Genomic DNA, 13,786 nt, shown 5'->3' on the forward strand with positions numbered 1-13,786 from the left:
AGTTCTTATTTGACTAATGGTGGTCCGACTCATCTATGTGAAGCTAGCCACAATAGGGATTGGCCACAACAGGGGACTTTGCAGTTAGCCTTCAAAATAAAAGTATGTCATTGACAGTGATGCAAATGAATACAAATAGTAGAATTATGCCATAATTGAATAGATCATGCTAAACGAGGTTGGAATGTTATATAAAATCAACAAAAGACAATTTGACAAAAATCTGTTGAAATCACACCGGATGCATTATACTTTAGAATTCCATTGGGGGCAGCAGGTAGCCTAGTGGTTAGAGCGTTGGACTAGTAACCGAAAGGTTGCAAGATCGAATCCCCGAGCTGACAAGGTAAAAATCTGTAGTTCTGCCCTTGAACAAGGCAGTTAACCCACTGTTCCTAGGCCGTCATTGAAAGTAAGAATTTGTTCTTAACTGACATGCCTAGTTAAGGTAAATATATATATATATACATACATACTTATTTCACTGTACAGCCTTACCTATGGATTGTGGATCAATGACATGGGGTACCAGTCTCAGTCCCACAAAGAACATTAGCATCGTAGCAATAATTGCGGGACTCTGAAACAACTGTAAATTGAGCCACATTTATTGTCAACCTGTCTATTCAACACTATTCCCGAGGAAAAACAATACTATGTGGATGTTTTGGAGTCTGATAACTCTGAGGAGGACGTTGGGAAAAAATATATTGGATATTGAGTAGACTGATACCCCCTTTCATTGATCCCCAATCCTTAGGTAAAGCTGTACAGTGCAATATGAATGTCAATACACACAATAGGCTGACTGGGGAGGTGACTTCACAGTCATGCGATAAGAGCTACAATGCTCATATTTGCGTCAACTCTTCACAGTTGTGTTCTTTGGGTGTCACCGAGCAGACTGATATTCCATTGCTTCACATTCCAACCTTGTTTAACATTACCTAGTCTAAATATGGCATGATTCCACCAATTGTAACCTTCTGCATCCCTTTCAAAGAGGTACTTTTATTTTGAAGGTATAGAGCAAATTCCACTATTGTGCCTAATCCTTATTGTGGCTAGCTTCACAACACATAACCTGGTCTGGTCGAGCCGCACTAGCCAAATGAAGCTGCTTATAATGTTAGTTTTGGGCAACAGGGTTAAGTAGCTGGCTAGCTATTTATTTTCATGAACCGAAGTTAAATTTCAATAGGTGAACAACAAGTGGCTACCTAGCTAATACTTACAAGGATTCCTAAATCATTGCTAAGAATAACGAAAATGACTGCAGTTTTAACTGGTCATTGTTTTTCAGGCTGGTTGTACTGGTGTTAGCTAGGTACCAAGCTAAAGCTAGCCAGCCCAGAAGTAGCAGTCAAACAAATAATGCTTTATTACCAAAGCGGTATTCTAAACACATCGTTCGTAGCCGGTGTTCGCAGACTTTTTTGTACAGCTTTGACAGTGCTACTGATGGTAGTGGTGGGGCTTGGCTTGCATGTGCAATTTCAGAACACACAACATTCTATAATAGAACTGTTATTTGACGTGTCAAACGAAAATCAAAGTGTTATTTGCGTGCATCTTTGACACGCAAAAGACCCAAACAGCATTCCATAGTATGTTGTGAAGCTAATAGCAGTGAAGCTATTACTGTCCCAAAAGCCAACATTACCCACGACAGAGAACGGTTGATTGTCAAGGGCAATGAATTCCATTACCTTGGCGTTAAATGGATTTCGCCATTGAGTTGTCTCACCGAAATGTTCTTACTCTTTCAAATGACTGCTCGACTTGTTGACTGCTCGATCCACACAGCAGACATTGTGGACTAGGTTGGGAATGCTGTGTTGCACGTGTAGCGCAAAATTTTACATGGCACCATTAACGTCATGTACCTACGTTATATAGGTATGCACGTCAGCTTTGACATCAGTTTTTCACATCTGCGTTAAACTAGACATCGGGCCGATACCGACGTTGGCATTTTTAGCGAATATCGTCCGATTCTGATATGTTCACCGATATAAATCGGGCATCCCTACTTATTTCATAGATTCATGACAGTGTTAGACAAAGCAAGGAAAGTTAACTTCAAAACGTGATGTTTATTTGGAATGTGCAGCTGTTGTTGATAAGTGATGAATCTGCTAGCTTCTGACATGACTGCAAGTCTGACATTTAGCTGGGAAATTTGAAAAATATCAGAGGCTATTTAAAGACAGGACAGCAAACTGGGATTTAAACACTCTTAAAATAGTAATTGTGTAAGTGGCTGTATTGAAGAAAACGCCAACTGAGTACTATCCACATTCGAGCCATTCCAACATTCAGGCTACAAGAACTTCTATGAGTGGTTCCAGAACATTCTATGATGTCTCAGAAGGCAGTGAACCTGATGTGATTCTGTACATCCTCTTACCTCTGATGCCCATGGGAGTGGGCGGGGAGCTCAGGGACAGACGACCACCCTCTCCACTGCCCTGCTGCAGCCTGAGAGAGCTCACCTCCAGCTGGGTAGCACTAAGCTGATCCCTGGTCTTCTGGAGCAGGGCCGTCTGGGTCTCCAGCTGCCTCTTGGCATCCATCAGCTGCAACTGGATGGGGAAAGGCGAGGAAGGGTTGATTTTATGTATGTAACAAATGCTTTGAGTTCTGTCTTTTTGAAGCAAGTCTCTTGGGGGAAAACAGTATAAGTGTTATATTAAAGGAGAAAGAGGAATAGAATCCAGGTAAATATAGAATCCAAGTAGAGGGGGGGGTTGTAGTTGGACTTGGGATGATTGTTGGTTGGACTTACATCTTGGTTTCTGCTCAGCAGGTGACGTTGCTCCACCTCGTGCTCCAGTCTCTTCTGCAGCTGGCTTATCTCCCTCTCCTGCTTCTCTATCTGGGCATTCAGACGCTGCCTGGTGTCTGTCTCGGAGCGCTCCAACGTGGCCTGGATGAGCACACAGGGACATGACACGAATGCAGAGAACAGTGCCTCAACCATTTTATGGGCGGTTAGTGTGAGATGTATCAATTGTTTTGAGATTGGTGTGTGTGTCTGTGTGTACCTCTATGGTCTTGAGGTTGGTGAGCAGCATGTTCTGTACTCGTTGTTGGGTCTGCATGGTCTCCTTCTCCTGGGTCAGTCTGGACTCCACTAGCTTCAGCATCTCTCTCTCCTTCCTGAGGCTCTCAGCACGACCCTGGAGGAGGAAAACGCTCAACTGTGGCTTAGAAACTAGATGTAATACATGTATAGAAAGATGGCCCAAACCACTAACACACATTACGAGAGTGAGACTAGGCATTGTATTTTTTTCTAAAACAATGAACAAAATATTTGGGACACACAAACATGAGGTACACACACCTCTGCCATGTTTAGTTTCTCCTGGGCGACCCTCAGGTCCTGGGTCATGGTGTGAACAGTCTGCTCACTCTTCTGGGCTGCAGCAGCCATTTTCTGTCCCTTCTCCATCAGAGAGGCAATCTCCTTCCTGTAGCCCTCCACATTATCCTGAAGCATCTCATACCTGGGGGGGTACGTCACCAGGCAGATTCAGTAAGTTATCAAGCGAACTTTGCAAAAAATCTGAAATAACTTCATGTTCCCACAGAGAAAGACAAAATGTCCAAAACACTTTCTTCTGAAAGGGTTGCAAATTTCTAGTAACTTACCCACAAATTCCAAGGATTTCTGAAAAACCAGGGAATTTGGGCAAAGTTCACAGAACTTTGCAACCCTAATCATGTGCCATTGTGTTGAATAGTGGCCTGAAAGTGATGTGCAATTCTCTTACCTCTTGGAGGTAAACTCCAGTTGGGTGGATATCTTGGCATTCTGGAATCTCTGGTCAGACACCTGCTCCTGTAGCTTCTCACTCTGCTCCATCAGGGCCTTGTCACTCTCAGACCTCTCCTTCTTATAGGAAGAGAACACTTCCTGCAACTAAAACACACCAAACAAGATGTTCCTCTAGATAAGAGTAATGCAACCATTTTGTATAAAACTAATTGAAGGATATTGTTTGTGATCTATCATAACATGGCGGTTTGGTGAAACAAAAAGGACAGATAATGTTTGATGTATCAAGCAATTCTGTATATACATGTACACTGATATGCAGAGTTCCGTTCTCAATGTTAAATGGTAGACTGCCACAGAATTCCTGTATTTAGTAGGTGTATACTGCCCTCTAGTGACTAAGAAAACGTGTAAAACACAGCGCAGAGGATTGTGGGGGCTCACCTGTCGGAGGGCTGCCTTGGCCTCTACCACCTCGGTTGACTCTGTTGCCATAGTAATGATTCCAGTGGGTGTGGTGGGTGTGGCGGCTGGGGAGCGGCGGGGGGTGCTAGAGAACTCCTCAGCAGCTGCTGCACCTGAGACAAGAGGTCAGGACGTAATTAATATATACACATCCCAAAGTTTTCCACCGGGGCTGGGACAATTTACTTCTTAAAGAACCAAAAGCCTGCACACGGTATATGCTGCTCCAGTACTTTATTCATGCACCCACATATACATTTCTGCTACACTAGCCTCATCAGGCCCTGAAGAAGGAAATATGTGAATTAATCTGAACCCGACCTTGCTGAGGGAAGCTCACTCCGGTGGCCTGAGCCAGCAGCACTCGGTACATGTCTCTCTGCCTAACGATGGACTCAGCCAGCTGCATCTGGTGGCCCCGCTGCTCTCGCAAAGCCTCCAGCTCTGCCTGGGCCTTCTCCAGACTGCGCTCCAGCTCACTGCACCTGTGGGTGGTTTGGAATTACCTTTATTTATCCACTGACAAATATTTTCCTGACACAGGGGAACCAAAGGGGAAGGTGGAGCAGGAGCTACTACCATATTGCTCATGCCCATCCAACAATGTCAGATCCACAAAAGTATATAGTATCTAGTCGTTTCTGGATGGAAAAAAGGACAGTCGGAAACTTATCTTGGGGGCTTGGGTTGAAAGCAAAACATAAATGATCTGCAAAGAATATGGACAATTAAGTATATCACACTTGGTGCCAGTGGTCTCTTCCTCCTCCCTCTCCTGTGCTTCGCTGAGCTCTCGGAGGGCCACCAGGAGGCGCTGGTTCTGCTGCTGGAGCTCCTCCACACCACGGAACGTCACCAGGTGCTGCGTGATGACCTCCGACGTGCTGCTGATGTCAGCAGAGCTCACCTCCTCGTCGTGGGCTATGTGGTTACCACGCGCCTCCTCCAGCTCAATGAGTAGGACACGGATCTGGTGGGGTAGGGGGTGAAAAAGTTGTCCCAAACCTGTATTCTTAAAACCATCACTTTATGATCGACATTGTTGATTTTGATTGATTTTCCACACCTAATTCTATGACAATAGTGAGGTTTGCGAGGTTATAAGATAGGATGGTCTGTTTGGGCCGTACCTGCTGCCCCATGTCTGCAAGCTGCACATCAGACCTCTGGTTGTCTCTCTCCAGGACAGAAGAGCGCTTGTTGGCCTCGTCAGTCACCTTCTGCAAACGGTGCACCTCCTGAAACACAGTAACTAGTTATAAGTCCACTGAATGGTTTCTGCCACACTACAAGTGCACATCATAGGCAAGTGCAGTGCAGTTCACGAATACCAACAAAGGGAAGCGGTATCAGAGCATCAAGTCTGACACCAACAGGCTCCTGAACAGCTTCTATCCCCAAGCCATAAGACTACTAAATAGCTAACAAAATGTCCACACACACACACACACACACACAATCTGCATTGACCATTACATTTAAAACGCAGTTTCACAATTCCTGACATTTAATCATAGTAAAAATTCCCTGTCTTAGGTCAGTTAGGATCACCACTTTATTTTAAGAATGTGAAATATCAGAATAATAGTAGAGAGAATGATTTATTTCAGCTTTTATTTATTTCATCACATTCCCAGTGGGTCAGAAGTTTACATACACTCAATTAGTATTCGGTAGCATTGCCTTTAAATTGTTTAACTTGGGTCAAACGTTTCTGGTAGCCTTCCACAAGCTTCCCACAATAAGTTGGGTGAATTTTGGCCCATTCCTCCTGACAGAGCTGGTGTAACTGAGTCAGGTTTGTAGGCCTTCTTGCTCGCACACGCTTTTTCAGTTCTGCTTACATATTATTTTCTATAGGATTGAGGTCAGGGCTTTGTGATGGCCACTCCAATACCTTGACTTTGTTGTCCTTAAGCCCTTTTGCCACAACTTTGGAAGTATGCTTGGGGTCATTGTCCATTTGGAAGACCCATTTGCGACAAAGCTTCAACTTCCTGACTGATGTCTTGAGATGTTGCTTCAGTATATCCACATAATTTCACCTTCCTCATGATGCCATATATTTTGTGAAGTGCACCAGTCCCTCCTGCACCAAAGCACCCCCACAACATGATGCTGCCACCCCTGTGCTTTACGGTTGGGATGGTGTACTTCGGCTTGCAAGCCTCCCCCTTTTTCCTCCAAACATAACGATGGTCATTATGGCCAAACAGTTCCATTTTTGTTTCATCAGACCAGAGGACATTTCTCCAAAAAGTACAATCTTTGTCCCCATGTGTAGTTGCAAACCTTTGTCTGGCTTTTTATGGCGGTTATGGAGCAGTGCTGAGCTGCCTTTCAGTTTATGTCGATATAGGACTCGTTTTACTGTGGATATAGATACTTTTGTTCCTGTTTCGTCCAGCATCTTCACAAGGTCCTTTGCTGTTGTTCTGGGATTGATTTGCACTTTTCGCACCAAAGTACGTTCATCTCTAGGAGACAGAACGCGTCTCCTTCCTGAGCGGTATGACGGCTGCGTGGTCTCATGGTGTTTACACTTGCGTACTATTGTTTGTACAGATGAACGTGGTACCGTCAGGCATTTGGAAGTTGCGCCCAAGGATGAACCAGATTTTCCCATGATGTCAAGCAAAGAGTCACTGAGTTTTAAGGTAGACCTTGAAATACATCCACAGGTACACCTCCAATTGCCTCAAATGATATCAATTAGCCTATCAGAAACTTCTAAAGCTTAAAGAATCTAACGAATTTTCCAAGCTGTTTAAAGGCAGTCAACTTAGTGTATGTAAACTTCTGACCCACTGGAATTGTGATACAGTGAATTATAAGTGATATAATCTGTAAACAATTGTTGGAAAAATTACTTGTGTCATGCACAAAGTAGATGTCCTAACAGACTTGCCAAAACTATAGTTTGACAACAAGAGTGGTTGAAAAACGAGTTTTAATGACTCCAACCTAAGTGTATGTAAACTTCCAACTTCAACTGTACAGTACCAGTCAAAAGTTTGGACACACCTACTCATTCAAGGCTTTCTTTATTTTTAATATTTTCTACAACTGTATGTACCTCTATCACTCCAGTTTCCCTGCACATTGTAAATGTGGTATTGGCAGTGACCCTGGAACAGACCCTTTATATACAGTACCAGTCAAAAGGTTGGACACACCTACTCATTAAAGGCTTTTTCTTTAAATGTTGAATATTTTCTACATTGCAGAATAATAGTGAATACATCAAAACTATGAAATAACATATGGAATTATGTAGTAACCAAAAAAAAGTGTATATTACTTTATATATTTGAACAAAGTAGCTACCCTTTGCCTTGTTGACAGCTTTTCACAATCTCTCAACCAGCTTCATGAGGTAGTAAGCAAAGGAAAATTACAGTCCATCAGTACTTTAAGGCATTAAGTCAATACGGAAAATTAAGAACTGAATGTTTCAAGTGCAGTCCCAAAAACCATCAAGTGCTATGATGAAATTGGCTCTCATGAGGACGGACCACCAGAGGAAAAGAAGACCCAGAGTTACCTCTGCTGAAGAGGATAAGTTAATTAGAGAGTTACCAGCCTCAGATATTGCAGCCCAAATAAATGCTTCACAGAGTTCAAGTAACAGACACCTCAACATCAACTGTTCAGAAGAGAGTGTGTGAATGAGGCCTTCATGGTCTAAATGCTGCAAAGAAACTACAACTTTTCTTTTTTAACTAGGCAAGTCAGTTACGAACAAATTCTTATTCACAATGATGGCCTACACTGGCCAAACCTGGATGACGCTGGGCCAATTGTGCGCCGCCCTATGGGACTCCCAATCATGGCCAGTTGTGATACAGCCTGGATTCGAACCAGGGTTCGAACTACTAAAGGATACCAATAAGAAGAATAGAATAGCTTGGGTCAAAAAACACGAGCAATGGACTGGTGCAAATCTGTCCTTTGGTCTGATGATTCAACACTTTTTTGGTTACTACATGATTCCATGTGTTATTTCATAGTTGAGCAAGCAAGAAAAGGCATTTCACTGTACTAGTGCATGTGACAAAAACTAACTAAAATACATTGCAGTTCACCAATACCAACTGGAATACATTATTTTCACTTACCCTAGACATTCTGCATGATACAGTTTAGTGCAGTTCAGAACCATCCCAAGCCATTGCATTTATCATGAGTTCACTGGATTGGTTTCTAATTATTATTACATATCCTCAGATATTTGACTAACAAATGTCTCTTGGTCCTCTGTATGGCAATAATAAAATGCACAAACTAAAACCCACACACCTTAACTGCCTGTTCCAGCTTGGATGAAAGGCTGGCCACAGATTTCTGCATGCGCTCATACTCATCCCTCTGGCGTTTGAGAATGGGACCCTTAGCCTCCACCTCCTGCACTATGTCATCCAAGTACTTATTCACCCGCTTGTTCTCCACACGCTCCAGCTGCAGTGCCTCCTGGGTCTCCACATACGCTGTGTACAACTGGAGAGAAGAGGTCGCTCAAACAGTTATACAGTCCTACCCTCAAACATTGGTACTATGAGCGTACTGTGTTTTAATATAACCGTTTTCTTTGCAATTAAATCTCTGCAGATGAATTCTGTAAATGTTTAGTAAACATGTGACATGAAAATGTGTAACATAGAAGAGTCCTCTGTCACCAAAGCAGTGCAACTGTGGCGTTACCTCAGTCAGCTTCATGCCAGGTTTGACTATCTTGGCCACGGCGACTGCGGTCGGGGACATAGTGGTAATCGTTTCCTCTGACAGCACTGAGGCTGCACCGGCAGAGCCTGGATACACACAACCATGCACAGGGTGAAAGTTCATCCTCCATCTCAAACTGAGGTCTCCATAGCGTGACCAAAGAAGCCAATCAACCTAACACAAATCAGTCAGTGGACAGTTTATATTAGCCATCGAATGCTCATTCAAATAACATCAAACTTGCTGGGAAAGAGGTTAATCCTGAGAGACACAGTCCAGTCAACTGTTCAGTAGAATCAGGCAAGATATTGTGTTTAAGGCCTGACCTCTGAGTTTAGTGTCGGACAGCAGTTCATTGGCGTTCTCCAGTTCTTTTTCCAAACTGATGATCCTCTCCTTCAGCTCAGTAGCCTCCTTGTCCTGACAGTCATCCATCTCCTGCAACCTCACCTCCAGGGCCTTGTTCGCTGTACAGAGGAAAGGAGACGATAATGGTAGCCTACTTGTGACAAGCAAACCAAGTGCCCATGTCTGAAGGTTTTGCATTGAGATGGTGTCCGTGTGATCTCTTGCTCACCCTCTCCAGCATCTTTCAGGAGCTTGTGCAGCTCCTCTACAGCCCCACTCAATTCCTCACTCTTGGACTCAGAGTCTGCAGCAGCTCCCTGGGAAGACAAGGTAAAGGGTTGTTGGCCAGTGTTGGGAAAGGAACAATGCACTTACTTATTCAATGCTTCACATCATCCACCACAAAAATGTTGCATGCACCCGTTAACAAAGAATTTCCCCAAAAGCTTACTTACAAAAGAAACATCAAGGTAGCAATGACGACCGCCATTATTAGGGAGCTATGGACTATCCATTAGAATCCAAAACAAATCCAAGACTTGTTCTACATACCTTGTACAAGTTGGAGAGCTTTATGTTGGCATTCAGCTCGTTTCTAAACTTCTCCTCCATGCTAGCCTGCTGCTCCTTATCCTCTTTCAGTTTGTTGATTATGTCTTCAGCCTGCTTCTGAAGGCTTTCATTTGAAGTCTTCAAACTGGTCACTTGGTCCTGGACTCTGTTCAACTACGACAAAAAAAAAAAAACAGACAACTATAATGTTGACAGAGTACTGGGGGAGAAGCCAGTCATGTAATAGTTTGTTTTTGATATGTGAATGACTCCATTCTCAATAGATGAATATGATAACCAGAATGTACAGCTATAAAAAAAGATATTTTAAACTGTCATGTTTTTACCTCATCCTCTTTGTTCTCCAAGCTGCACTTCAGCTCCAGGATCTGGTTGCCCTTCTGGCGTGAAAGAGCCAGCAGCTCCTCACTTTTAGCCTTGAGCTCTTCGTTCAGCCAGGCTGTCTGGCCTCGCAACAGCTCCTTTTCCTGCTCCATATGCTTCTCACGGTACTGAGGGAACCGGCACAACAGCATGGATTACACACGATATATACATGTATCAAATCATTTCAATACCTTCCTTGAGAGGTGGGTCCTATTCAAGTGGCCACAAGCTACAGAGCGTTCAAATAGGCTCACCTTGATGTTGACCTCTGAGGATTCAAGCTCGTCCAACTTGAGCTGCAGCCCCATCTTTGAGGCATTGACTTCCGCCACTTTGTCATTGAGGCGCTGCAGGTCCTCTGATGAGAAAATAAATCCAATAGACATTAGATCAAGTGTGTGTCTGTGTGTTTGCATCTCTCCACATAGATTCATCCATACCACTCAGATAGTCCACTTCCTGGGATCTCCTCTCCAATGTACGCACAAGCTCCCGCTTCTCTGCCTCCAGTTCATTTTTGGCTTTACAGAGCTGGGCCTAGAATAAAGATGTTTAAGTCAATGTCAAGCCCAAAAAAGGTGTGAACACGAACCTAAGGCTGGGTGATATGGCCTAAAAATTATCAATTGCTTTAATGTTCTCTAAATAAGCTTTGTTGTAAAATTGAAGGTCAAACACTGCATTTCAAACAGTCAGAAATAATCTAATGAATTCAGGGCTTTTGAAATTATACATAAAAAAAGATATATTTTTTACCTTTATTTAACTTGGCAAGTCAGTTAAGAACAAATTCTTATTTTCAATGACAGCCTAGGAACAGTGGGTTAACTGCCTTGTTCAGGGGCAGAACGGCAGATTTTTAGCTTGTCAGCTCGGGGATTCAATCTTGCAACCTTTCAGTTACAGGTCTAACGCTCTAATCACAAGGCTACCTGCCGCCCCATATATGCCTTCCACAACCACAAGACCGACTAATAATTTAATTATTTTATCAAAATAGTCCAACCTGCCCTTTCTTTGCAAAAATCACTCTTCTGGCTTTCAAGTCTGTCTACGAAAATACCCTTTGTTGCAAATGTAACCAGAACCACGCATAATGCACATTCAGTAATAATGACTAACTTCTTGCAGCAAACATAGAAAATTAACACAGGTCTCATAAACAATCCCCTAAGCACAAGACCACGTGCAAGTGAGTAGCCAGCTAATCTCTATAGTTCAAGTTTAGCCAACTTGGATCCATTTGCTAGCTAACATGGCATAAAAGTGTCATTGTTATGAATACACCCTTCTGTCCGTCTCTAACTGTTTGAACAGCATGTTAGCCTGTCCACTTTGTTTAGATATTGAAATCAAGTGGCCTACCTTATTTCTCAGAATGAGAACAAGTTGCCAATTCCTTATATAAATGATGTTTTATGCTTATTTCACGTTTATAAAAACAGACTAGACAGCTAGTCGTCTTTGGTTGAAATGCCGCAATGCCATGCGTGACAGAAAAATAACATTAATTTCCAAAGGGTATCATTTGAAAGCTTAACTTCTCTATTACAGTAAAATAATGTCTCAATGTGTTTCGGTGTCAATACGACTAATTCTGTTGTACCAAACCACAAATAGCAAGTTGAAAATGTTTGTCAGAGAGGAAGAAGTTCTCTTATCTTTGTTGTTGTGAGTGGCAGGGTCTTGGTCAGGGTGTGTGCAAACAGTGAGAAAGAGACTAAGAGGTTTCACTCTCACCAAATTAAGCCCAAAGTTATTCTATGGATATAAGCATGCCGCCTTAACAACGACACCCATTGTTAGGGCGGAGGCATGCGCATCTCGTCATTACATTCAGATCTCTGGTGTAAATGGAAGGTGCACACAGCACAGAAGGAGCTTAGGAGACTTGATCAAAAATACATAAGAACATGTGGAGATAAACACTTATAAAAACAAAAAAATACAAGTTGATTCATGTGAAAGCGTTAAAGAGGTGACAAGACCATGAGGCTCTCACCTGTTCAGATGTCAACTTCTCTTGGTTGATTTCATACTCTTTATTCTTTTCTAGTACACTCTTGAGTTCTTCATCTATAGAAAAAAATTGCAATTTCATAAAATGGTGGATCGTCATCCCCCAATGATGGGATGTACTTGACCCAAGGTCAAACTTGGGTCATGGTCAGTAAATAGCAAAGAATCACATACCAGGGTTTACATACTGTACATGTACTGCAGTGGTAAGTAACGAGCCTTTGAGTGGATCAAGGAGCTAGTTCCACTTACCGATCTTGGTGAACTCCTCTCGGAGTTTGTGGTGCTGTTCAGTCTGGGCCACAAACTGTTCCTGACTCTGTTCAAGACGTTGCACTTTCTCAAAGAACTGTTGTTCTACAAGAGTGACAACACATGTTAACTTTGCTGCTCTTGTCTCGAAGGCGAAATGATAAATCAAAGTAGTTTAATAAAGTTATCTGGGAGTATAGAGAAGTTCTCAACAAAGGAACTAGTCATCCACCACGTTGCCAACGTCAGCCAGTAAGCTAGCTAGCTAAACAACTTAGACATGGCTGATTAACAATGTTGGCTAGCTACCCTAGCTAGCTAACGATTTTTTAATCCATCCTATCATATCACTATGCCTTGTGAGATAAACAGTTGTCGATGCAGCCGGCAAAGGCCATCTACGTTCTGCGCCAACTAACATATACTGTCAAATATTTATATAACTAAACCTCATTGCTCGATCTGTGATACCAAATATATCTTTTTTTATAACTAAACCAAGATAGACCACTGCCCGTCGTTTGAAATGGGAACAAATTTGTCACGGTAGGTCGAACAAGCCTGGAGGTGGGCGGAGCCAAACACGAGCTAGCGAGATCCTATTGGCGCGTACTAACATCCATGCACATATTTCCGTTAGGGAACGCCTACTATATAGTGCAAGTCTGCAGTAACTACACCCTTACTAAACAACACAATAAAAAAAAACACTTTGGCAAAGAGAAAAGTCTACAAAACTTAGTCCACTCTGTTCGTAACATATTATAGTTCTGGGAACAGAACATTGTATGGAGATGAAATGTTTAATCAATGAGAAAATTAGCACAATGTCGGCCAAAATCCATCTCGTCTCATCTTCTCCCACTGCAGGCAACAGGGCTTCCTCTCACTACCATATTTGGTAGTGAGTGGAACCGCCAAGCGGATGCTTCAAATGTATACATCCGGTGAAAGAACAATGAGACAGATTTATCTGTGATTCTGTCTTTAGCTAGCTACATAGCCTAGATAACGTTAGCTAGCGAGCTGGAATTGTACACATCATTACAATGACTTATATAACTTACCGCTGTCGACTCTAAATTGTTCCTGGTGTGACTTGAGGGAATCTATTTCATATTGCAGATCAGAAAATAACTTTTCTAGTTTATTTTGAACAGCTTTTGGTAGCTTCGCTATCTCAGCGCGCTCCAACGCTTGAAGTAGCACTGAAGCCATATTTCACCCACACCAACTGTGCTCTGAGCAGGCGCATTG

At 42.7% G+C, this 13,786-nt stretch overlaps 1 protein-coding gene across 1 annotated transcript in view; it reads right to left on the reverse strand.

Annotated features, from left to right (window-relative positions):
- LOC106560285 (nucleoprotein TPR) overlaps positions 1-13,786 on the reverse strand; it is a 38,016-nt gene extending 24,230 nt beyond the window's left edge. The window contains 20 exon segments of the mRNA XM_045687692.1: positions 2,411-2,585; positions 2,789-2,929; positions 3,048-3,182; positions 3,350-3,512; positions 3,780-3,928; positions 4,229-4,362; positions 4,571-4,734; positions 4,993-5,219; positions 5,380-5,487; positions 8,549-8,746; positions 8,951-9,057; positions 9,298-9,438; positions 9,549-9,636; positions 9,872-10,045; positions 10,219-10,383; positions 10,513-10,616; positions 10,699-10,795; positions 12,261-12,334; positions 12,530-12,634; positions 13,597-13,786. Coding sequence (XP_045543648.1) covers positions 2,411-2,585; positions 2,789-2,929; positions 3,048-3,182; positions 3,350-3,512; positions 3,780-3,928; positions 4,229-4,362; positions 4,571-4,734; positions 4,993-5,219; positions 5,380-5,487; positions 8,549-8,746; positions 8,951-9,057; positions 9,298-9,438; positions 9,549-9,636; positions 9,872-10,045; positions 10,219-10,383; positions 10,513-10,616; positions 10,699-10,795; positions 12,261-12,334; positions 12,530-12,634; positions 13,597-13,747 — 2,800 coding nt within the window. The 5' untranslated portion in view covers positions 13,748-13,786.

This window comes from Salmo salar, chromosome ssa10 (genome assembly GCF_905237065.1).
Source record: "Salmo salar chromosome ssa10, Ssal_v3.1, whole genome shotgun sequence".
Taxonomy (NCBI): Eukaryota; Metazoa; Chordata; class Actinopteri; order Salmoniformes; family Salmonidae; genus Salmo; species Salmo salar.